This window comes from Grus americana, chromosome Z (assembly GCF_028858705.1).
Source record: "Grus americana isolate bGruAme1 chromosome Z, bGruAme1.mat, whole genome shotgun sequence".
NCBI classification, from domain to species: domain Eukaryota; kingdom Metazoa; phylum Chordata; class Aves; order Gruiformes; family Gruidae; genus Grus; species Grus americana.
Window position 1 is genome coordinate 23,237,778 of NC_072891.1, and position 26,119 is coordinate 23,263,896.

General features: G+C 36.3%; 2 protein-coding genes across 6 annotated transcripts in view; both read left to right on the forward strand.

The window, feature by feature from the left end:
* The window catches only part of IPO11 (importin 11), a 93,814-nt gene that overhangs the window by 56,177 nt on the left and 11,518 nt on the right, over window positions 1-26,119 (forward strand). For all 4 annotated transcript variants that reach the window (XM_054808790.1, XM_054808789.1, XM_054808788.1 and 1 more), the window contains 5 exons: window positions 51-130; window positions 1,301-1,381; window positions 4,857-4,952; window positions 6,526-6,639; window positions 7,525-7,646. In XM_054808790.1, the coding sequence (XP_054664765.1) occupies window positions 51-130; window positions 1,301-1,381; window positions 4,857-4,952; window positions 6,526-6,639; window positions 7,525-7,646 (493 nt within the window). The remainder of the gene's footprint in view (window positions 1-50; window positions 131-1,300; window positions 1,382-4,856; window positions 4,953-6,525; window positions 6,640-7,524; window positions 7,647-26,119) is intronic.
* Window positions 17,840-20,954, forward strand: LRRC70 (leucine rich repeat containing 70). Of its 2 annotated transcripts, none has more exons than XM_054808798.1 (2): window positions 17,840-17,971; window positions 18,440-20,954. In XM_054808798.1, exon 2 carries the CDS (start codon window positions 18,451-18,453, stop codon window positions 20,383-20,385), a length of 1,935 nt encoding a protein of 644 aa, XP_054664773.1. In that variant the 5' UTR covers window positions 17,840-17,971; window positions 18,440-18,450; the 3' UTR covers window positions 20,386-20,954. The 2 variants fall into 2 exon arrangements, with proteins under 2 accessions (XP_054664773.1, XP_054664774.1); XM_054808799.1 differs by having other exon boundaries at window positions 18,559-20,948.

Genomic DNA, 26,119 nt, shown 5'->3' on the forward strand with positions numbered 1-26,119 from the left:
TACTTCAGTTTGGTGATGAGGTTCTGAACTTTGATTTCTTTTTTTTCCAGAGCTGAGTTCAGAAAACCTAAAAAATTGCTTTAAGATCATCAATGCTTATATTTTCTTATCATCATCTGAATTTTTACAGGTATGTAAAAGATTCATATTAGCACCTTAGTTCCCTACTGGCAAAACATTTTTTTCTGTCATGTTGGAAAACATTATACCCACAAACATTTAGCCTCTTATTCATTTATGTGTATACAAGCATATTGTTCTAATGTTAGCTCTTTATGGCACATGATGGACACTAAAATCAGATTTCGGAAAGATTACTATTTGGAATTGTTTTGTGGATTGGCTTATTACTTTGGTACCTGAAAAGGTCCTATGCGAGGTAGTAATAGTTACTTTAATTGTCCTAGCATATTAAAATTATGATCATAAATTCTAGTAAGAATTGAACTAGAGATATTATAGCTTGTTCTCACACTTTCATTAGAAAATTTCTTGAGATTAATTGTTTACAAAACCTACAATGTTAAAAAAAACCCAAGATGCTTAGATTGGATTTTAATTAGTTCAGGAAAGACAAGCATTTTAGCAAATACCAACTTTGAAGGGAAGCTGGGTCTTTGGACATATGTAATCCATAATGTGTTGAGTTTTGAAATGTATGTGTAGATATAAAACGTGTTTGCATATGTCATGGTTTAACCCTGGCCGGCAGCTCAGCCGCTCACTCATTCCTCCTTGGTGGGATGGGGGAGAGAATCTGAAGAGTAAAAGTGAGAAAACTCGTGGGTTGATATAAAGACAGCTCAATAAGTAAAGCAAAAGCTACGCGCACAAGCAAAGCAAACAAGGGATTTGTTCCCCACTTCCCATGGGCAGGCAGGTGTTCAGCCATCCCCAGGAAAGCAGGGCTCCATCACGCATAACGGTGACTTGGAAAAACAAATGCCATCACTCTGAACATCCACCCCCTTCCTTGTTCCCCCAGCTTTATATGCTGAGCATGACACCATATGGTATGGAATATCCCTTTGGTCGCTTGGGTTCAGCTGTCCCGGCTGTGTCCCCTCCCAACTCCTTGTGCACCCCCAGGCCCACTCGCTGGTGGGGTGGTGTGAGGAGCAGAAAAGGCCTTGGCTCTGTGTAAGCTCTGCTCAGCAGTAACTAAAACATCCCTGTGTGATCAACAATGTTTCCAGCACAAATCCAGACCACAGCCCCATACCGGCTACTATGAAGAAAATAAACTCTATCTCAGCTGAAACCAGGACAGTAAAATACCTTCTCTTTCATTTAATTTCAGATGTACGCTGCTGACTTATGCCAGTCATTTTGTGAACTTTTGGAGGACATAACTACTGAAGGTCAAGTTCAAGTTTTGAAGGTAGAGTGTAATAAAAATAATACCCAGATATTCAGGTCTGTACATCCTTTATTCTTCCTAGTGTTTTGTCAGGTTTCAAGTATGATGAATGTAGGACATGTAGAAGAAAACAATTTATTTAGCACACATTGACATTGGAGTCAGTGGTGTTTTAAACTACATATTCAAAGTGTGTGTATAGAGAGTGTGTATATACACACATGTATTTTTTAAAAATAATACTTTTTCCCAAGAGAAGGTTAGTATAGCCTTAAATAGAGCAACCCAAAAGACGATCACCGAACACTGTATTCCTATATCCTCTCTGTAAATGCTTTCAATTACTTTATGTGATTCCAAAATGTCCTTAGGCAAATGAGTTCTGAGCTCATTTGAGTCCTCTTTGTATGGATGGAGTTAGATTAAGAGTCCCTGGTATCTTTCCCATTTGATTATTTTCTAGATTACTCGAGAAAGGTGGTTAGTGAGGGCTTGGATCTTCATGAAAAGTTTGTTCTACAGCCTGGCAATAGCACACTTAAACAGCCAGATGACCAATCACTGCATTGTGAAGATGATGCTATGTATAGAAAATATTGAGAGCACTGAGTTGCAAAACAAGGATTGTATTTGGGTCAAAGCAACGTGATTTAATCTTTTGCTATCGGTGGACTCATGGAAGTTGTAGAAAGCTAATCAAAGTTATTTATTCCTAATTGAATTTTAGAATGGAGAAAGGTACCACAGTATAGCACAAAAGTTACTTAACTCTTCTAATTACAAAATAAAAGGGCAAAATCCATCTGATTAATGAGTTTTAAGAATTGTCCTAATTCAGTTTCCAGCTTGGTTCAGAATTCAGAAAAGATTTCATTATTCTGATGAAAATGCAACATTAATAAATGATTCAACTTAAAGTAAAAATCATACTTGTGTTAATAATCTAGGTTCATTTTCAGTGTTTCTAATCAAAATGTGCAAAAGTACTATCTAATTGCTGTGTCTAGCCATCCAAATCTGAGTTTTGTCTAGTACCCTATCAACCAGTATTGATACTTTTGCTAATACAAACAACAGTAATAATATTATATTTACTATTTTTTAATATTAGTTTTCCTTTTCAGTATTCAATACCAATAAGAAAAATAGTTCGATTTTTGTAACTGCACATTTGAAAAACTGACAAGATAAGGGTTAAGTAACAAGTCTGCATAAATATGTGTATTGTTATAAAAGCTGTTTAGGTGATTTGATGATTAAATAAGCACCAAATGATCAAGATTCCATTCCTCCCCCCCCCCCACCCCCCTGGCCCCGCATTTCTGTATGATCGCCAGAACCTAACAGGTTTAGAGCCAACCTTTTCCAGTCTTTACTGAATGTTGTATGTATGTGCTCTCCATCACGTTTCTTTGTGGAGCATACCTGCACTTATACCATGACATAGTATTCAAACAGTCTTTACTTTTGGCGTAAGTTTCTATTGTAATTTGCTATTTAAGCAACAACTGCTTAAATAGAGTTGCTAGAGGTTTTTCAAAGTACTAAAATGAAATGATGCTGCTAATATAGTATAATTTATCCACACGGCTCACAGTGTGGCCTTGCATTACACACAAGGTTTGTCCAGTATACTTTGAACACTTTCCTAGTATGCCTGCTTGCTCCCAGAGGGATAACTGAGCTATAATCCATGTGAATATTTTTACAAAAAGGAAAGTGTTTTGTCAGGCATCACTATGCTGACTTGTTAAACAAAAAGCCCTAAGATAAATATTGGGAACAGAAACACAGAGGAGTATTCTCTGAAATATTTTCGTACAAACAGCTTTGGCTGGATTGAAAATTGACATTAGAACAGTAAATAAATGGATAAGGTTGAAAAACACTGATTTGGACGGATGAGATGATTTATTGCAAGATTGCTGAGGCTTGATGTAATTTGATGTTCTAATTATCCGAGACAGACAATAAAAGGTTTGAAAAGACTCTGTACAAGGAACAAATGAGTTAGCCAAAACTCCCAGTACTTGGAAAAGATGAGTAGGGGAAAAGTTATTTTCACTTCCATATAACAGTATATTAAAGGTCTACAAAATTGAGAGGCATTTGAAGGAGTTAACTGCTTACGATCTCTTTCAAGGCAGGAAATGGTGAAGAAAGCTAGGGGACTGGAGCACCTCTCGTATGAGGAAAGGCTGAGAGAGCTGGGTCTCTTCTGCAGAAGACATGACTGAGAGGGGATCTTACTAATGCTTATGAATCTAAAGGGTGGATGTCTAGAGGAAGGGGCAAGACTCTTCACAATGGTGCTCAGTGATAGGACAAGGGGCAGTGGGCACAAACTGGAACACAGGAAGTTCCATCTCAACATGAGGAAAAACTTCTTTACTCTGAGCGTGACCGAGCACTGGAACAGGCTGCCCAGAGAGGTTGTGGAGTCTTCTTCTCTGGAGATATTCAAAACCCACCTGGATGCGATCCTGTGTGACCTGCTGTAGGTGATCCTGCTCTAGCAGGGGGTTGGACTTAGTTGATCTCTAAAGGTCCCTTCCAACCCCTACCAGTCTGTGATTCTGTGTAAATAAAGGGCATTAAATGATACTAGTAGGAATGAGGTTCAAAATGAAAAATTTAGGGGGGCACTAGACAAGAGCACAGAAGAGTAGTTCCTTGTGGAAGACCCTCCGAGCTGAAAGTAGGTGGAGACTGAGAAGAGTGTTTAAGGGAGGTACCTTTATGAAACCTTTATATGCTTTATACACATCAGCGTATAGGTGTGTGATCTCTGTCTTTACTACCCATAGGAACAAAGAGGTATCGACCCATTATTCTCACAGCCTCTTCCCTCTCCATCTTGGTACAAGGGGAGAGCCCAAACAGCTGGGCGAAATAAAAACTGAACACCATGGGGGGAAAAAAATTACTTCAAGGAACTGCTCGTGGCAGGGGAGAGGGAGAGGGGAGGAGCTGAGAATCAAAGGGTGTAGAATGTAAAAATGGGGAACCAGAGCAGGGTACTGAGAATAGCACATCTGAGAGCACTTGTGGTTACTTGATCACTTGCAAAGAGATGGTAGGTCCTAATTAATGGTTCTTTAAAAAAAGTGACAGGACAAAGGTATGGAAATAAGCCTTAAACTGCTGGTACTCCTCCTTGCAAACCCACCTCATCAAGCTGCTTTCCCTGCAGCCTTATCAAGGTTCTTCCAACCCATCTCATCAGCTTTGCCAGGGCCAGGAGGAGGCTGGTGAGGAAGTGCTTGGCTAGGTGGGTTTCACTTGGCGTGTCAGTTTTCATCAGGTCTGTTACGCAGATCAGGTCTGCAGGGTACTTCACTAGAATATACTTTTCAGCAGTCCTGAATTTTGCTGGTATTTAATCATAGACATCCTACCAGGACTTTATGTATAGACCAGTATATGTAGTTTTAAAGCTTCAGTTAAGATTTTTAAATGTACTTTACTAATTGTCTAATTCGCTTTTGTTCTTAAGGTTGTGGAAAATGTCCTAAAAGTAAACCCTGTTTTGGGTCCTCAAATGTTTCAACCACTTCTACCGTCAATATTCAGGGGGATTTTAGATGGGGAGGTGAGTTATTGTATAACTACTCTCTACTTTTCCCTTTGAACAGGAAAGTACCTTATCTGTCCCAGTTTTCTCATAGTGACGTTGCATTGTCTCTTGTTTTAAGAGCATGTGATAGATCTTTTACAGTCATTTTAAAAGTCTGTAAAAGTAATATAGTAGCACAAGAGTTAAAGCAACATCTCCATCACTTATTTTGTCATCTAGTGTTGATTTTAATAACACAAATTTCATTCTGCCATTCCTTTACTATTAACACTGATACAGTGCTTAGTTAGAGCCTTTGTAGGTGTGGGAGTTTTTTGTTGGGGCTTTTTAAAGATACTTTTACTACTCCTTTTTAAGAGTACTTGCACCAGAGAAAAACAAACTGGACAAGGAGAGAATTGACTTGACCTTCTTTTTCTAACGGATACATCTAATATGAAGACCTGAAGGATGTGAAAATGCTTTATGTGAGATAGAAGAGGCTTTAAGATATTGCTTGCTTAGGTGTCTTAAGTTCTCCCTTTTCTCTCTCTTTGCCTTCAACAAATTTCCATGTTAGATAAGGAGTAAAATCCAATGTGCTTTAACTGTGTTGAACCCTGCAGTACTAGCAGGAGAAAAAACAATACTTACCAGCAGAACCAGTGGGTGGAATTCCCTGTGCTTTTGACTTTTTTGAATGAAACCTTTGCTTTTTTCAGAGTTGAAGACTTTCAAAAATCAATATTTGGATCCCATTATTATTGAGTTAAATAAGATATTTCCATGATTAAGCCAAGTAATATTACTTAGCAATGTATTTTTTCCGTACAGAACAAAAGACAATTTGTTTGAACAGTTTGCAGTTTAAGACGACACAAAACTGGAGAGCAGATTATTAAAATGCGTTCTGATCTAAGAGTGTACTAAATTAATTGCTCCCTATTGAAAAAAGGTATTAATTTGGGTTAACATTTTCAGGTAAATGTTGGCATTTTATTTTTCAAGTAGGCAATTCTACAAAATACTTATTGTTAGATGCCAAATTTAATACAAAGAAATCTGTAGCTTCTTCTAAAATTGAAAGTAATAACAAAAGGTAATAAACTAATGAGCTTATTACTGTATCCACTTAATTTTGAGACACTTCCAAATTAGTTATTGGCAAATGTATTATAGTTTCTCTCAGTGAAATACGTAACAACCTCAGACATACTAAGCACTTCTTAATGTGACTAAAATTGTAAACAGTAACTTTGAACCATGATCAACTTTGAAAGTAACTTTTTAACAGTACTATATACTGTTTATTCCTTAAAATGCAGTTTTTTAAATTTAAAATAAAATCACCTTGCAAGTTGTCTTGGCTGTTCGGAGGAAACTGAGATGGCCATAGTTTTCCTATTGTAAGAATCAAGAAACTCTACTAATGATTGCTCGCTCAGTCTTGTGTTCTTAGAGGCTTTTAAATTACAATTTATAATTTCAAATTTAATGAAATACATAAAGGATGCATGCAAGTATTTTCCATGTATTTCTGCTCTATATGTTAAGTATTTTTCACTTCATTAAACTAAGCCCTCTTTATTTTGGTTTACTTCTGTTTCAGAGATACCCAGTGGTGATGTCTACTTATCTAGGGATCGTGGGTAGAATTCTACTACAAAATGCAAGTTTTTTTTCATTACTTTTGAACCAGATGGCATGTGAATTGGGACAGGAGGTAAGGATTTTTGTCTAGGTATTTCAGCTGGATTGCATGCGGAAGTCTTGCATTCTTTTGACCTGAAAGAACTTTCCCCTCTGTTTTCCATGCTTGTTCCTCCCCAGTCCACCTTGGAAAGAGGCCCATTCCCCACCTGTGGTCCTTCCCCTGAACATCCTGTAACAAGTTTTACATATTCCACAATTACCTTAAAACATCTCATTAAAAGTTTTATACAATCTCTAAATTATCTTCCTGCTGCATTCCACAATAAGCCATATAAATCTTTAGTATGCACACTATGGCAGGGTGAGAGTTTGTTTCTCTGTGCCATCTTGATGGGTATTGCACCAGGGATAATGGTCAAATCATTCTCTGGTGAGTTTCTGGGAGTATCTGGTTCAGTGTACTCCAGCGTCACTGATAAGGTTACTGATGTTCTTTCACTACAAGTGTTCTATTATGTCTTTAAGTGAAATTTTAGTAATTTTCTTATCCTTAGGTATAATACAGTTTTCAAACAGGTAAAGACAACTCTTGTCTTTTTATTTGTCACCAGTGAAGGTAAAGCAGAGTAAGTTCACATGCTTTGTGTGTATTAAACTGTTACAGGAAAACTGAGTAATTCACTGTTCTGAATCAGTGCTCTGTCCATGAATTTAATGCATTTCTAACTTTTAGGTTACAATTAATGGTAGGGTGGTGGTTCAGGGCCTAGAAGCACCGTCAATAGAAAATTTTAAAAATACATGTTGCTTGCTACTTCTGTTAAGTATGTTTAACTGAATAATGTCTTTCCAGATTGAATAATGTATTCAGTTGGTAGAAAAATTAAAATTAATTACTTTCTAAATATGGTGACATACACTTAAATGAAAAGGAACGTTCTGTCTCCCATTGCAGTTGGACCAAATTCTTGGTAACATGATTGAAATGTGGGTTGATCGGATGGATAACATCACTCAGCCAGAAAGAAGAAAACTTTCTGCTTTGGCATTGCTTTCGCTTCTGCCATCATTGAATAGGTAAGCAAATGTACAATGCCTTAAAGGCTCCAAGGGCCCTTAAGGTGGTTTTTAACGTATTTTACAATTCTACAGATAAATATTCCAATATAAGTGGTTTTATTGCCTCTTTTTTGCCAAAAGAAACTTAAAAAGAATTGTCATGCTATATTACAGTAACTTTTTATTTGACTTCATAGCAATATAGTAACCTTTCTTTTATTTCATAGAAAATGTAATTTACTAGAAGTGAGGAAACAGCACTGTGTATTTTATTGTCCATTCTCATATTAATATTAAACTAGCTGCTTGTCTCATCTGTGATTAACTAGTTGCTTTAGTTGGCTTGTTAGTACTTTGGCGTCCCTTCCAGGGAACAATGTTTGTTCAGTTTTCTTTCCTGTTGTGGGTAGATCTGAACTTTCACCCTCGTTTTCCCCTTTAGGACATTAAATTAGGAAGAGTTGCATTAAATTAGGAAGAGTTGCTGTGAAAGGCTGTGAAACAGTTTTTACACCACAGATTTCTATAGCAAGCAGCTTTTACTATTGTTGATTCTCTAGCCGTCATCATTGCTGAATATACGTGCAAAATGAAAATGTTTATTGAAAATGCTGAATAGCGTTACGCTCACTGACTTCTATATCGTCACTACTAGAATTCCTATATAACACATGTTTAGGTGAGAGTTCAGTCTGTACTTATCTTCAGATTATTCTTGTCTGTTTCAAAGTCAGGAAGACAAGACTGTGTGACTTCAGTCTGCTGGATTTCCTGAAAAGTCTTGTCTAATGGGAATTTAGATGTTGCTCACAAATCCTAAAGCTGTGTTAGTATCTGCAAAGCTCTAGAATAGGTAGTCACTACCTAAACAATCAGAGACCTCTTATATGTAAAACTTAGAGGCTTCATTGCTTTTAATGTGCACAGGAGCTGTCCTTTTTTTGTCCCAGATCATCAGGACAAACATCTAGTCAAAGGTGAACCAAGCAGCTGCTTTATGAGAAAGCTTTTGTTTTTTTCAGTAAGTGTAGCAATGTTATATTACTTAGGAGTATATTCAAAATGTTCTTAAAGGTGTTATCTAAAATTTAAGGTGCTAAACTACATGTCTGTCTGTCTTGTGAAGTTTCTTTTAAAGAGAAGAAGGAAAAAAGAAATTGCTTTAGATAATCGTGTTATTTTGAACTACCTTCAGCTGCTCAAAATTTCCTGCTGTAAGAGCCAATTATTTCTGGCAGTCCTTAACATAATAAAACCTTCAGCGAATGACAGCTTTATTTTTCAGATACTCAAATCATTTAAGAAGGCCGCTTCTCAAATAAAAAGCCTCTCTTTAGTGGGCATATTTATGTCAAAGCTATGAAAATTTTACTATATGACTGATAGACTGCCAGGGCCAAACATACCTTTAGACAGAATGTGTGAAATTGATTCTGTCAAGTGATTGTTTCTTCTACTACTGAACAACGTGACTCATTTTGGTTTTGCCATTTCATAGGGATTATATTACATATGCTTGCTGCATCTCATATCTGAAACTGTTGTTAAAAATAAAATTTTTCAAAAGCAGGCTTCTCTTGCAAGTCCTTTTGCAATGTATAAGCAAAAATGTTTTAAATATAACACAGTATTTAAACAAAATATTTTGATTCATATAAATGTTTTCAAAAAAAGCTTAAGAAATTTTTCCTGTTGGACTACCTCACTAACCAGGTCCTTGATAAGTTATTACTTTGGACATCAAAAGCCAGTTCAAATTTCTCAGTTGCAGAGACAGAACAGAATTTTGTCTCCTGAGGATGGCCATGAGTTGGGCTCGCTTGGGAAGGCCAAGCTGACGGTGGTACGATGGTCAGGGGTGGTACCAGTAGCAAGCTCAGATTGTCAGGATTCTGCTATAGGGAAAACAGGCATCTGCACTGTGTCCAGCATTTCCTGAGGATTTTGCTTTTTTTGCCAGTTGCTTCCTCTAGCCTATAGCTGGAGCTGTCCCAAAAGCATCAGTTTATTTTAGAGAGGAAACGGAGGAAATAGACAAAAGTACTAGGGAAAAATGAAGATAATGAGTATTCTCATTCTTCCCTCAGAGTTGCTTTATGGACAAAATGTTGGGGAAAATACTAAGGAGTAACTTTTTTTATTCTCCCTCTGAGCTCTATACTATTACTTCATTGCTTTTAGGTACTTTTCTAGTTAGTGGTCATGTTTATACATATGTGGACTTGGGACTTTCTGCTTTTTAGGGGAAGCTAAAGCTTCCATCATTATTAATTTAAAACCAGTATGGCAAAATTAATTTCCTGTTAGAAATAATGCAGCTTTGACAGTGTCACGGGTGAAAAATTTTAGAGCAGATAAGATGGGAATCGCTGCAGAGCAGTTGTAGTTCATAGTGGTTCTCAGGCCAATTAGTTGGACTAAGCAGGTTATATAGTGACAGTTCATTAGCCAAACTATAGCTTTCTTGCCTGGGCAATATCATCCAGAGATACATGCAATGTCATGTCTTTAGTACCAACAGTACCATTGCATTTTATCATGTATGCATATAATCTTTTGATCCAGCATCCTGTTTATCTTCCTACACACAGCTGCACATTGTGTTAGTCTTTAGAAATTCATATGAAAAAAAGAACAATAACTGCTTCTTTCCTGATTAATGTGTTGCAGCACCTTTTGACTTACCAGTAATTTCCTGGTATCACTTGGGGTTTTTGCATGAACTAAATGCTACCTAATTATCTGCATTTGCTGTCTGAGTCTGGCCATTCAATGTTAGCATTTTTTGTGTCTGATATATGGATCCATATTTTCCACATTTTGTACTCCTGCTGCGTGTTTGCCACTTGTATTTTTCCACATGCGTTTTCATTCATTTATTAAAAGCTCTTGGTACTTCATAAAAAATAAAGACCTTTGTCTTTAAACTGGTGTATATAACAGTAGTAACAAGGTTTAGGCATTAAGGATACACTTGTGGAGTTATGGTGTCTCCATGCTCAGCACACAAATATGCATGGACACGCAATAGCTAGAAGAATGAGGGGTTTTTTGAAAAACATGAAAGGACTTGAAGCTTGGTGGAGGAGAATCATATCTGAGCTAGGGTGTGAGCCATGAGAGGTGACAGCAATGGCAACCTGGATGAGTACATTCACAAATGTCCTAATTTCCTGGTCTAGTTCAGTCACACTCCAGTTTGTCTACAATCTTAATGGCTTGTTTGTGAATTTAGAGCTTCAAGAGTACTCTGCTAGTACAGTAGATGTAGTTTGGTTTTATTAGATGTTCCCTTGGTCCCCAGAATAGTGCCTAGTGAACACGGTCAGGAGCAGCAGCCTAACTTTTTTTTAGGCCATTGTGGAAAGGATGTGGGCTCCCACCAATGTCTCAGATACACATCTTTAGCATTCTTTGTATTTCCTGAGACCAAAGTGGCTAAAATTGTACCTCTTGCCCTTCTCATACCTATATATATATATATCTGGAAATAATCAGCTTGCTTACTGTGCTTTCGTCACTTTTTATAATATCAGCATTACAGTGTTCTGTAATGTCCTTATTTTGGGATATTGAAAACTTTTAATGATTTATTTAGCAAAGTAGATTTCTCTCTTATTCCTCCAGTTATTATCTGTGTCTTGGTAGGACACAAACAATACTGAAAGATGCTTACGAGCGATAGGAATATTTTAGTCTCTAATAGGAAATATAAACAGAATTTGGAAAGATAACATGTCAATGATTAGCTTAGCATGGTGTGGTACCTAACTGTAAGAATGGGTAGAATTTGCCACCATGTTGAAAGCTAAGCTCTCCCCTTTTGCTGGTGTTATCAATGCTACGCCTATCATTCCGGAATGGGAGGGTGCCAAGTTTGCTTTTACTCAGTCAGTGCTTTCCAAAATAGTCTGCTAATTTTGGTACTTGAGGATAGGTTCATTATTGGTGGACCTACCAGTGTAGAGTGGTACCTCTCCAAAGTAGAGGAGACTTCACTGAGCTTGAAATATGAAGCACTTTAATTGATCCTGTTGTTTTCCTTTAATTAGTGGTACATGAGTAATATTTCCAGATGCCATTGTTAATTTTTCCCTGTTGAGTCAAATGTGTTTGTCTGGAAAATCTATTGTGAGGAAAAGGTTAAAAGCCTAAGAGGTTCTCCAGGTTGTTCTGCTCATTTCTAATTGTTATGTAAATGAATGTCTGCTTTTTCCTCACTGTGTATCAAATCTGGTATGTCAGCTAGTATGAGTTCTGCCAATTAGATAATTGGCATTCTGTGAGTATAAGTACTTGCAGTATGCAATTATAAATCCTAATTAGGTTATTACAGAAGTTTTTCCCTCTGTCATTTGTTAAAGTTACTTTGTTAGAAATTTAATTTTCCTCTCAAGAAGTTGTCTATATGTAATGTTAGGAAATGGCAAGAAAGAGCCTAATAACATGTCATGTTCTCCTTCAGGGTAGTTGTGTTCTCATTTATAAAGTCAGAATTTGTTACATAACTAACTGGTACATCTTCCTTTCTTTATAGGGAAGATGGTATGAAGGCCTTTCCCTATCTTCGCCCTTTTTTTATTCCTCTAGTCAAAGCTGTGCTCACCCGTCTAATAGACTATTAGTATTAAAAGGAACTCTTTAAATGATGATTTTGCAGTTGTCATCTCTGTTTGCCCTTGGATTTGTTTAGTTTTTCTGCCAGGTAACAGTGCAGTTTTAATGATATGAGTGAAAAATGTGGCTTTGGTCTGAGTATCAGAGTCTTCATTTAGTGTTACATATAGTACCACAACTTCCTTAATTGTATGTCACATCATAGCATTGGCAAGAGGATGCACCCTTTAAACTTTCCTTGTTAACAATCTCCATTAATTTTTCTTCTGCACCTGGTTGTTAGTATGGACTGGTCAGGAACAAATTATCATTTCTGCTAAGACCCCAAAGGCTTGTTTACAAGGGAATATGTACCAAGTGATGGCAAGGGATTATGTCACTAAATGAAGCTGAACTGCTGCAGAAAACAAACTACGAATCATAAGGAATTGATTGCTGCTGATACCTTGCTTTTGTTTGTGGCCTATGTAAAGAATTTCAGAAGTTTCTCCTAAAACTCTTCTAAATACAATCTACCCTAAAATTGAATAATTGTATAAAAGACAGCAAAAGATAATCATGGGCTAAACTTCAAACTTTTTTTCTTTGTAATGTGTTATTGAATAAACAGTGACTAAAGTATAGCATATTATTAATAATGTGTAAAAATCACAAGATTTTAACAAAAAATTTGTAGCAGCAGATTTGTAGCTGGTCTTCCACCTGAGTTTGTTCTGAGCTGTTTTGGTGCACCCTACTTATCTTTCTGCCTGATACTCTGTGAAATTTGAGACTGTGCCTGACAGCAGCTGAGATTTTTGGCAACTTTTCTTAACAGTGCCAGACCATTATGATAAGATACCAAAAATGGTTAAGACACAACTCATGTCACTACAAGAACTTGTGCAAATAAGTATTGTCTTAAAAATAAACATTTTAACAAGAAAGTGAGGGTTTAAAACAAAACATCATGTTTTGATATTAAGGAAGTGCCTAGTGTAAAGAATGTTTGTATTTTTGAGGAAGAAATAGCTTTTGTGTTTTCTGTGTGGGTATTCTCTAGTAGTTTTCAGGAAATGCACTAGTTGTTTGTTTTCTCTTTTTGTAAAATTTTTAGAGGCTATTAGTTGCTAATGCCAATTGCATGCTCATCCTGTCTCCTAAACTAGCAGGCAATGTGCTGCTGAAAGCTGTACAGTTGGACTTAGTTTTGAATCAATTTCTAGAAGGTGAATTAGTTTTTGATTGAAATTAGGGAAATTACTTTGCTTTGAGTTTTTTAAACCTTTTGGTTTGAATTGTATTCATATTGAATACATTTCTTATTGCTTTTATAATTTGAACAGAGTTTATTAAATATTGCAGTGAATAGTAAAGACTAAAGCTATAAATATCGTTACTCTCAGCATACCACATCTGTGGATTTCATTGATGGCTAACCTTTTTTATGTTATTGTTTTGTTCAGACTTACTGCTCGCTCCATAGAAGACTATTTTTTGTCAGTTTGCATGACAAATGCACTTCATTGGTGCAATAATTATTTACTACTAGGTGAGAAATTTTCTCTAACAGTATCTCAAAGTGAGCTCTTAGTTTTGTAAGAGCTTTCTGTTGTATTATTTTACTAGAGTCTAAAGCCAAATAAGATATATAGAAGGGAAACTTATTCTATACTTTTCACTTCTTACTGTTTCTCAGGATGTTGCAAAACTTGATTGATAATTTAATCAAAAATAATAAATGCCAAGGTTAAAAAGGTAAGTAAGCTACAAAGCTTCATAATTTTGAAATAGATTTTGTGATGTATGTTTACATATACAAATGTTTAGTACTGTGGGTTTATTAGGAATGTTTTTGGGTTATTAATTTGGTATTACAGTTTCTGTACCTGTGTCTCCCCTTTGTAACTATCAGTTGCTGTTATGAGAGTGGAATAACACTCTGTGAAAAAGAGAAAATTTTCAGTAACTGAAGCAGCGAATCAAGAATTTTACTTAGGCAGGAATATGAAATACAAGAAGGAATACGCAATATTTGAGATAATCAGAATTTTTGAGATAATCTGGATGATAACGAGAAAAATAAAAAAGGGTTTTGATGTCTGATAAGTTAACATTAATAAGGTGACGACAGCAGGTGTTACGGGATATAGATAGGTGAAATAAGATTAAATGTTGATCTGTGTGCTACCCAAGCAGTAGGTAAGTAGCTGAATTACTTTGATTTGTTGTGAGCAGAAGGTGGTAGGTATTTGAAAACAAGCCAAAAAAACTTGTAGCATAGTCCGTCCACCTGTCGAGAATGAAAGCAGAAGGAAGGAAGACCTGCTAGAGGAGGTACTTGCTAAATACACAGTGGGAGGGCAACAGATAGTTTCACTCTTATAAGCTCAAAAGAATAATTGCATTGCTAAAAATTGGTTTTCCACTGTTTTGTGAGCTTTAATATAATTTTGTAGTGATGACAAGAATGAAATCCCTCTTCAAAAATTGGTTTAATATATTTTAAAGATGGGTAACTTTAGAACCTTTTTTTGAACTTGTCGCGTGGTTTTCTGCTATACATAAATTGGAGTTGGGTGACTATTATGCTAGCTAGCATTCATAACCTGAATTATGTTGGCTTTAATCTAGCATGGATCAGTGAGAAAATAGAGGTGGTTTGGAAAGGCTGCAGCAGGTGCAGTGCTTGTGTGCTCTTTCAATTACTTTGACCTGTCATTTTAGGCACAATTTGACAAATTGCTGTTGCTGAGACTTGATGCTTGTATTGACAAGGAGTCATTGTAGAATGAGATTTTACTAGTGTCACTGCTGTTTAACACATTAACTTTGTCAGTGTTAGCACATTAAGATAAAATTCACTTCAAGATTCAAAAATAATATTCTATGTCGCCATGTAAAGTTGTATTTAGATATAAACCTGGTATTTCTGTCACTGGAGAACAAAATTGGTAGTGTATGAAATATACCACTATTGGAGCTGTCTAAGCTTGTTTGAAAGACATGTTTGGGGTTTTCCTGTTTAAGTATTTTCCTCACAGATTTCAACTAGTAATGAATTTTATTAAATACAAGCCAGTTTGAGAAATACTTATCCAAGTTATATGTGTATTCCAGTCTTTTTTTATGGTTTTCCCCAAAATGGTATCAGTTATGTGGCATGTTATTTTGCCTCTCATTCTTAACAGAATATTGCTTTCAGATACTCTAAGAGTGTGTGCTATTAATGAAGCAATACCTGGAAATTACAACCTGAATGTATCTGCAGGCCTCCAGGTGCTGTATTTACAAAGTGCAAGACAGGATTTTCTCCAGATTTCCTAGTGCAAATTGAGAGGAGCCATGACCTGGATTAAAATTTTTCTTCCTCATTTTGTACATGGGATCTGAGAATCAGAAAGGTCAGTGATGCACTCAGAAGCACAGTGGCAGTTAAGATTTGAGCAAGATTTTTATGAATATTGATAAGGTACCTTTAGTACAAGACCACAGAGACATTCAGCCACTTACTGGGCACCAGCTTTCATTTATCTGGCCACTACTCTCTTGGTTTCTCCAAATTTCCATGTTATCTGATATCCCATAGAACTTTGGTGATTCCTTCAGTCTTTCTAAATACGTTAATGCTGACATTTTGCAAAAAGGGACATCTATTAACATTTGTCTTTTAAAACTTTTTTTTAGATTGGATCTGTTGTCTTTTAGCCCTATGGGGTTGTTTCACGCAGCACGATTTGGAAGGAATAATTTTTCATTATTTCTTTACTCAAGTAAATATCAGCATAAATAAGCTATAGTAGTGAAGGATAAGTAGGAGATAATTTCCTGTTTGAAGTAATTTTTCATTTTTGGTCAATCTCTGTTTTTCCCCTCACCTGACTATATTTGACCTGGATAACGTTTTTCAGTTACTCTTATTGTTGTCTCCCCCATATCCAGGATACTTCCCTAATCATCCTGGGAACTGTTCAAAAGTATGCAGTGTTTTTTCTTTAAGGAAATGACATGCCATTATATTTTACTTATCAACAATTATGTTAAATACTGTGGAAAAAATTAAAATGTGAAAATAAATAGTTAAATCTAAAGAACAATTAGTTTTCCTATTGGTTTAATGGTCTCAGAAAAAAAGAACCAAATGCAGTTCAAATTCTGGCTTGTAACAGGTACAGGCTTTGTGTAAAGTGGCCCATGGACCAATTTTACTGGTCCTGCTGATTTCTTAGTTTAAATATTGTAAGACGTATTGACTCTGACAGAATTGAAGGTCATTAATTTTTGTCTCTTTTTAAAAAAAACCCAACACATTCCCCTCCATCCCAACTCTAGGTAGTTTTAGCCGGCTCAAGTTGAAAAATTGAAGGAGTATTTCTATCGATACTGAATGTTTTACAGGTTTCAAACATAAAAAGCCAGTTACATAGAGTCAAAACCATTTTTTGAAAACTTCAGAAATGTAAGTTTCTTTTGGCAGAATTTGGAAGAAAGTCTCTTCAAAAGCATGTGCTTGTCTATTCTGCTTCCTTTGCTCATGTGCTTTGTGCATTTCAGCTTGGATTATTATAGACAAACACATTTGGGTGATATTTTGCCCCTTATGTGAACTCATGCTTCCTGTGTGAGGTCATTATGGCTGAAGTGACTTGGTGGTGCTGCTGTTGTGTCTTCTTGGCTGTGGCTTCTGATGAGCTTTGTCATCTTCATTTTGCTGAGCAGAGGGTCTCATTATACAGTATGAATCGTGATTTTTATAGTTAGATTGGTATTTGTAGGCTTAATCTCTTAATTTACCATCTCATTCTGTCCCCTTCCCCCTTTGATGCTGTGACTGGACTTTGCAGGTATTTAGTTCCTGTGATGGATAAACTGAGGATGTAATCTCCGGTACTTAAGCGAGGGGGATATTTATAGCACACGTTTGCGCTGTTTATCTGCACAAGGGACACTGCAGGAAACGAAAGCTGTGGACCAAGGGTGTGGCAGTCAGAATATACATAGTCCTCTGTGGATAAATTGGCTTTGAGAAAGGCAGCCAAAAGGGAGACTTAGCCTGGACCAAGTCTGAAACACAACAAGCACAGAGCAGTTTAGTACTGCATCATGAGGTTCTCATCTCTAAGATTTCGTGGGCTCCCCAGGATTGCTGCGCAGGAGGCGGGGGCTCTGCCCTGCAGACCTCCGTGCTCTCCCTGTCTGCGGTGCGTGCGCGTTGGCTCTGTGGACAGAGGTAGGGCAGTGTCTACATGTTGCTATTGATTCAGTAAAACGTTTTGGATTCCGGCTGAAAGATAAAGGGTTTACAGATCATGAAATAGCACTGTTGCAAGTAGGTATGCTTTATTCTAAAAGTTATACCTAACTTGGATAAAACTCTTCTGAGCTCTTCTAGTGAAGAACAGTAGTTTAAAAAAAACCAAACCCGCAACAGTTACAAACTAAGATAGTTCTTGGTTTTCTAGAAACAAATCATTGAGATTTCCTTTCCAACAATACTTCTGAAGCACAGATAAAATGGCTTCCTGTCCCAGGGTTTCCTGTATCCATGGCAACCTGACTTTAACCACTTCTTTCTTAGTTTCCTGAGCAAACAGTTGCAAATCCTGGGGCAAAATGTGAGTGCTCTGTTACACGGCAATACTGCGCTTACAGAGGTTTCACAGATGAATATAGTCAGTCAGCTTGTAACTTAGCCCAAAGAACTACAAAATGGCAAAATATCAGAAATAATGAACTTCAGATTTGGGGTAAGAAATCGCTTTTATTTATTTTGAATGTAACTTAGCTTTTTGAAAGTAAAATTCAAATTATAAATGAGCTGCCAGTGAAAGAAAACTTCTTTCCAGTTGGCATTTCTACTTCAATGCTACTGAAACTTATCCTAGTCATTCTTAACTATAGCAAATAGTTAATAAGCAGTATTTTGAATTTGCTAGAAGCTGTTATTTTGGCAGCTTAGTTGCTTTTATGCTGCAACCAATTAAATATTGTCAGCCTAAGTTGGCAGTACATTTGTTTCATTGTTTGTTTACTTTGAAAATTTTTTCAGGGTAGTTCAAACTTATAAGTTGTATTTTTAAACTGCTTATTTGCCATCAAAGGAGAATACATAAAATACCAATCTTGAAAGCAATGCTTATATTTTAAAGACTGTACACAGAATCTTCAAACTTTTGAATTAACAGTATTTATAAATTTCTTTTTATCTCTACTAGCGAAGTCAGAGATGAGTGAGAAGGCCAAAGACAGGGATATGTGTGGTCTGCAAAGTTCTCCACCCTGCCCGGGAGCATTTCTGTATATCCTTAATTGTTTTCTTTTGTTGCTGCTCCAGAAGGAATCTGTTGGCTGTCCAGCTGCTTGCCAGCTCTGCACAGGGAGACAAGTTAGCTGTCGTAATTTAGGGCTTTTGACCATCCCACGGAACTTTCCAAAAACGACCATTCTTGTGTACCTTAGCGGGAATAATATATCGCGCGTTGCTCCAAATGAACTAAGAGGCCTTCAGAAGCTTGCTGCGCTCTACATGGATAACTCTGGTATTTCGTACGTGCACCCAAAAGCTTTTGTGGAACTCCCCAAGCTGTGCTACTTGCATCTAAATAACAATAATATTAAACGCTTGGATCCGGGAATCTTTGAAGGCCTTTCCAATCTTCATTGTTTATACCTTCAGAATAATCAAATAGCTTTTGTTTCCAGAGGATTATTTAGTGATCTCCTTTCTGTTAGATATTTAACACTTCAAAGAAATCGTCTCAGTGTCCTTGGAAGTGAGACTTTCTTGGGAATGATAAGTCTTCAAACACTTAACCTAGCCAATAATAAGATTTCACGGATATCAGATTCAGCATTTCGTCATCTTGAAAACCTTGCATATTTGTTCCTTGAAGGTAACAACTTAACACTTGTGCCATCAAATGCTATTGGAAGGCTCAAAAATCTTGAAAGACTTTCTTTGTCTCACAACCCCATTGGATCAATACATCCTTTTGCATTTAAAGGACTTAACAAGCTTAGATATCTGTCTTTAAAAAACGTAAAACTAAAATGTATTGCTGTAAATGGATTTTTTGGATTAAACAACTTAAGCCAGTTAATATTAAGTTATAATGATTTAGAAAATATAAATTCCAGCACTTTTACTTTATTGAACAATTTAATGTATCTGCAACTAGACAGAAATAAAATAACCAGTATTGGTGATGGTACCTTTGAAAAAATGGGGCAATCACTTAAAATACTCAGTTTAGCATTTAATAATATTACCGAGTTAGAACCTGAAGTGCTCAAGCCCTTAGTGTCTTTAACTCACCTACAGGTAAATTATAACCCTTGGAACTGCAGCTGCAAAATGCTTGGGTTACTTAACTGGCTAGCATCGTCTCCTATTTCTGTAAAAATTCACTGTGTGAATCCCCTGAGTTTGCGTGGTCGACCTCTGCGTTACATTAAGTGGGCTCAGTTTGCAAACTGCCGTAGCCCCACTGCCAGCCCAGAAGCAGCCTGGAGTCAAGGGTCTGCAGGTGTCCCTCACAGCGCTACCACTTTGCTGATGGCGTGGCACAAGGGAAACAGGCACAACACATTTGAACAGCTTGAACAGTTTGTCAATGCAGAAACTAAATATGTTGCTTTCAGGGAAGGAACCACAACTACATCTGCTAACCTGTTGCCCTATGGTGAAAATGCTGCTGAAACTCCATCACAGCCAACTACAGTGTTAACAACATTACCGGTGCAAATACCAGCACAGGCTATACCTGTTAACAGAACTGTAGAAGAGAAAAGTTTATTTCCAACAGATGCTGCTCCTGTATCATTAAAAACGTCCTTAGTTTGTACACAACAGGTTGAAAAGCTGAGTCAGGCTTTTGACATTTTACTAGCCTTTTTCATTCTGGCTTGTGCTGTGATCCTGTTCTTAACCTGTAAAATTATTCAGTTTAGACAGAAACTAAAGGTGCTGGAAAACTCAGGGGAAAAGAGAATAGAATATTATGGCTTTTATCAGCCTGGCAGATACAACATAACTGACCCAGTGCAGTCTTTAACTCAGAATTCAATGGGGCATTCAGAACTGGACCAAATCAGGCTGCTCAAGCGAACAGCATCTGAAAGTCAGGCACAGGTCATATTGTTTGAACACTCATCACTGTAATTATCTCATTTGATTTGTTAACTTTATTGTGATATGAAATGCCAGGAAATCAAGAACTCAATTTTCTAAAAATACCTTCACTGATTAAAATCAACTGATTGATAGAATTGTGGAAAATGGTATAATTTGGGTTCTGCATCATCACTTGCTTCCTATGTTTTGAAGTTTATTGATTTTTATTATATGCCATTTAAATCTGACATGGATAGGTATATTATCCTCTGTCCCTGTTGTAGGGGTCTTTCACCTATAACTCAAGTATATGTGCAGTATAAAGCACACATATATTTATTTTTATTTTGCAGTACTTAATGGTATAAGTTTCTATAGAAATTCCATGGCTAACTTGAAGCTTGCAGCAAGCAAAAGATCAGTTTTTAGCAAGATCATGAAGCCAAGAAATCTGGGGGAATGAGGAAAAAAACCAATGCTTTGTTTATTTATTGTAATCTTCTCTGCCTCTTAATCATCACAATGGGGAAAAAAGCAAGAATATTTACATCTAGCATGTTCAAACTCTCAAGGAAAAGAAAAATTTAAAGTAATACAAACTTTATTCGTATCTGTGACATTTTAATATACAACATTATGTATTCAGTCTGTATAATGAATATATTAAAGTGAATTTTTTGTTAGTGTGTATCTGTATCATTTTATAATGATATCTGAAACTGGAGTTAATAGGGAAACTAAGTTTCTGTTGCATTGAAAAATTGACTAAGTTTATTATGGCTAAGGTAAGACAGCTGGTTAATTATTATCAACAAAAGATATTTTGTCATCTGTGTAGTAATAGTTTGAGGGAGGTTTTGGCTAGATAAGAGGTATAAACTGAAGAAATATGCTACACTTTAAATACATAATTCTAGATTAATTGCTGAAGATATTTACATATTTGTGGTAATATTTGGAAGTGTCAGGTCAAAGTACATTTTCTTAGTGAAGACCTAATATTAGGCTTCATCTTCAGAAGATGGATATTATTTTACTATGTAGTTTGCATTGGTTTTAACTTTTTATTTCTATTGTGACTATTGATGTTCTGTTTACAGTACTGTCAGGTTATGTTTAGTGTGTTGTAGCTTTATTTTCAACCTGAATTTCTGTGATTTTTTTTTTCCTCATTGTTACACCAGTAATTCAAACTTTATTCAGGAAAAAGTCATAAAAATATGTTCCAAATAGTCTAATCTTGTAAAATTTTCAGCTAGGTGAATAGGACTTACTTTTGTAGATACTCTGTGCCCTAGAGACTTCAACCACTTGGTTTATAAGCAACACAATTTACAGTTGGATCGTTTTGCTCAAGGAAGAATAGAGAATAATGTTTTGATAGCCTGTCCTCCATGGGGTGGATTGAAGTTGTGTAAAAGTGTCTTGCTGTTCCAGGATCCAACCTGGAGACCAGGGCATTCTCCATATAAACCACAACTGCCCTCACAGTTCTTTTTGTAGCCATGTAACTCTTGTTCTGCTGATGTAGCTCGCATGCCTGGCCGTGTTCTGCTGCTCCCTATCATCCTGTTTGTCCGTCTCCAGTTCATGTGCAGGAATGACACACATCAGCTGCTACCAGTACATGGATAGACCTTGACTGCACTGTGTGGCTGTGAATGTGCAAGTGTGCCTCTGTTGTTGCTTGTTATCCGTGTCTCTTGAATGTGATGAAATGCCAATTTACTATATTGTAGTACTATATTTTACTGTAATTTACTGTATAACAGATCAAATACTTTTATGGAACACTTAATTTGGCTACTTGGGCAAAAGCTTAAACTATTTTGGATCTTTTGAGTAGAAACTTTTTTTTAACTTTCTACTTGTAGATCAGATGTTAAATCTAATGAGTAAATGGTTTTTAAGGAAGGAAAACATTGACTAATTCATGCTTAATTTTTTTTAGGTGGCTAATTCGTTATGGTCTCTTTCTCTTTAACCCATTTGTGTTGTTTTCTGCCACTCCTACATAATTCTTCATGATTAGTGTTACATTTGTTTTCATTTAATAACAGCTGCACAATCGGGGATTGCACAGTAATTAGTTCTGCAGTTTTATGTGCTATATTTCTAATATTTCAATTTTCTATGGACACCTTCAGAAATAATAGACTTAACTAGCTTCCACTGAATTTTAAGTTTTCGTTGCTATAAATGCCACTGTGCCTTTGTTAGAGAGGAGACTGGGCAAAGATTAAGACTGAACAAACCCAGTTCTTGAAGAAATCAAACAAGGGACAGCTCTTGTTTTAGGCTCTGATTTCCACAGCTGCTCTCTACTGAAGAGCACGAGAGGTTCCCTCTGAAGGCGCATCCTTTCCACTGACAATCTGCTGTAGGAGTTGTTTTTGCCAGGTATGAGTCTCACCATCTGGAGTGATGGAGAATGAAAGGAAACTGATGCTGTCAGAGCTGTTCATGCAAGCAAGGAGTTGGGGCAGTTGGAAACCATCCTTTGGAGTGGAGTCATCCTCGAATATCCAGCTTGCCAACAATGTGAATTAGACTAATAAGAAATTGAGAGAATCATTATGCATTTGTGGGGGAAATACCTTTCTTTTGCAGTTAGTAGCTTTTGTATTTAAATGTTCACACTAGGAGACAGATCCTTTCATGCACAGATGTGATTCACACATCTAACTATTAAAATCATTAGAGAATACATTGGAGGACTTAGTTGAGTCTGCCCTCATGAAGTAAAATGGCACTTTACGGTCATCAAGTTTGTGGTCAGCCATAGGCCTCCCCTGGAAATGTTGTCTTAGCTGCGGCATGACTGTTTTATGAGCTCCTTAGCACTGTCCAGCTCCTACCATGGGGGATGTGTGTGTGGAATAATCATTTACATTGCTTACAGTATGTGCAAAATAATCTCCATTTGTCCCATTCCACTTCTTTCCTTGGCTAATGAGATAAGAATAAAGAATTAATTAATCTTTCTGAAATCTACTATATGCTAGTAAAGATAGGAAATTAAGCTTTTCCTTTTTTTGGTGTTTACTGCTTCATCCTGATGAATGCAGAAGAGTGGAAAAGATTTTCTTTTCTTCCTTTTAATGTCTGAAAAAGTATGTTTTCCCATAGCAGACATGGGGACCATTTTATTTAAGTATCCTTAAAAATTAATCATGATACATGTTTTATTAAGCTGATGATAAAGGTTTATTTACAGTGGCTATCTATGTAATTGAAATCCAAATTCTGAATTTTTGCGTAAAACCTCAGGATAAAAAAAAGTTGAATAGGTAGCTGAGTGTATTAGAAATGATAGACAGAATGAGAAAAAACAAATATTACTTTTTTCAGAACAGATATGGTCTGTTTTTTTCCTTTACAAATCTTTTATTTGACAAATTATGCAAACTTTGAAATAAAAGGTTTGAGATTATTCATGTACAAGCTGCCCTAAATGTTTGTTACATTTTGTTTTTATTATAGGCAAGGTAAGTTTTATTTACAGACAGCATAAAAGATCCTTTCTGTAATAAAAAATGACATTAATATGTGTTAATTGCATCTTTGAAACTGGAATATTTTAGATCCTAACAAGTTTATAGAAGTTACTAATCCTCTAATTCTCGGCCTGTCTTTTGATAATTTTTGCTGCATATCAAATGAGGTTTTCTCTCAGTAACTTAAGGAAACTGGGTAGTTATAAAAGCAGTAACAAGTTGATGCTGTTGTTTGCTCCATTGCTGATCTGGATTACCTACAATTCAAGGGGGAAACTGCTTAAATGGTGCCTTTCTCCCGAGTTAAGATTTTAGTATGGACAGTATTAACTGTTCCATTTTGAAAGTTCATCTAAATACAAGATCCCAGTCTTTTCTCAATCTACTCATATGGCTTTATAATGTATTTCTTGAAATAAGCAGGCTAATTTTAGTCTATTTAAAAAAGTATTACGTTGATTTGCATGGCATGCTCGCTCTCTTCTATGAAAATAAGGCCTAATGTGTTTTATATTGCCACTGAACTTTAATTGTTTCTTTTTTTCAAAGCACAATGAGCCTATACTGTCTTTATTTTTCACCAGCATGTGTCTTGTGTTCTAAAAATAGTTGCATTGTTTAATGATTCCATACTTGGTAAACATTTCAGTGAGCCTTCGGTAGGAAGAAACATCATGTCCCATTTAAAGGGAAAAAGAAGAAGGGGGAGAAAAGAGAAGGTATTATCTTTACTGAAAGCTGCAGACAACAGTCACCCCCTTTTGAAAGGTTTTCTACATTCTTTAGCTTTGCTTTCTTCAAAAAAGAAAAATCGCGATGAGTTTTCTATCTTTCACTGAAGAAAGACGTAAAATATAATTCCTCATTTATGCCATAAAGTAACAATACCCTCTCCAAGTAAACTAATGATTTCTGTATGCGCTTTGGAGCTAACTATCAACAACAGTATTTTGAGTCTTCAACCACTATCCTCAGTTTCTTCTGGAAATATCACAGATCCTTGGAAGCACAAATTACTGAAATGTGGGTTCTTCCTATCAGTCTGCAAACTTGGAAGAAACCCATAAAGTTAATGAGCAGTATGCCTACAGTATTTATTTATATGTTGGTTAATTAAAGTAACCTCCCTGAATAGATTGACCATAATTAGCCTTGCAGCTGATGAAAAGGCTATGCCTTCATTGGGTCAAACACCTTTCTTTTCCCTCCCAGTATAAAATTTCAGTGGCTGTTAGGGATTCTTCATGCAGCTTGGAAGGAAGAAATAGAACTACCAGGTAATGGATAGCAACCTGTATTAAGTAAATAGTGCATACGTAGAGGGCATGATTTAGTTCTCCAGGGTGTAAAGTGTTTGCATTTGTTCTCAGTTGACTGCTCCATGTCCTCTACTGACATGAATCTGAGGACAGCTGTTTCCTTTCTCATGTTGGAAAGTATTAACCACATTAATGACATTTGCCTAGAGATGTGTTTCAAAATAAGTATGAGGCAAAACAGCTTTAATGGGAGGTGTGCCAGGCAGGAACCTCTGGCTCGAGTGAAGAAACCTGCTCTGTCTCTGAGGGCTCATTCTGCAGGCTGCTAAGCAGGCAGCGCTCCCTTTCTCAGCAGTGCTGTGTGCTTGGCAGGCTGTTTGCTTGCTGTCTGCAGGACTCCTAGAGATTCAGTCTCCCAACATGTAATATTTTGCTGTTCTGAATGAGATTGGGAAGCTTTTTGGCAAGGGAGAAAGTCTCTTTTAAAATATATACTTGATGATAATAAGAATAAGCAAGACCAGCTTAAAATTGTGCCAATTTTCATTTTGTGGAATTTAGGACTTTCAAATTTGATTATGTAAAATGCAGTTCAGATCCTGGCATTCGACAGTAGCTGAATAAAAAAGGGAACAAAAATAATCCTTTGGAAACAAAACGATGACTTGTATCATAATCTTATCAAAACCAATTTAAAAGAAATATTTTATGTGCTTATTATTCTAACTTAATATGCATTTTTTCCAAAGCATCCATTGCTATATGAAGTTTTTTTTATCCTATAGATCAAGTTTTATTGTATGTCTGACAAGAAGTTTTTGAAATCCAATAACTAATGTACAAGGAGCTACAGTTTATCCAGTTCTTCAGTTTTCATCCCATATAAGAAAAGGAAATTAACAAATACTAAGAAATAGATTTGTCTACTTTAAAACATAAAGGATCATACTACAATACATGAACTTAACATTCAGTATCTTAAAAAAAATATAGTACATGTCTGCTTCTGCCTGCTAGACAGCAGTG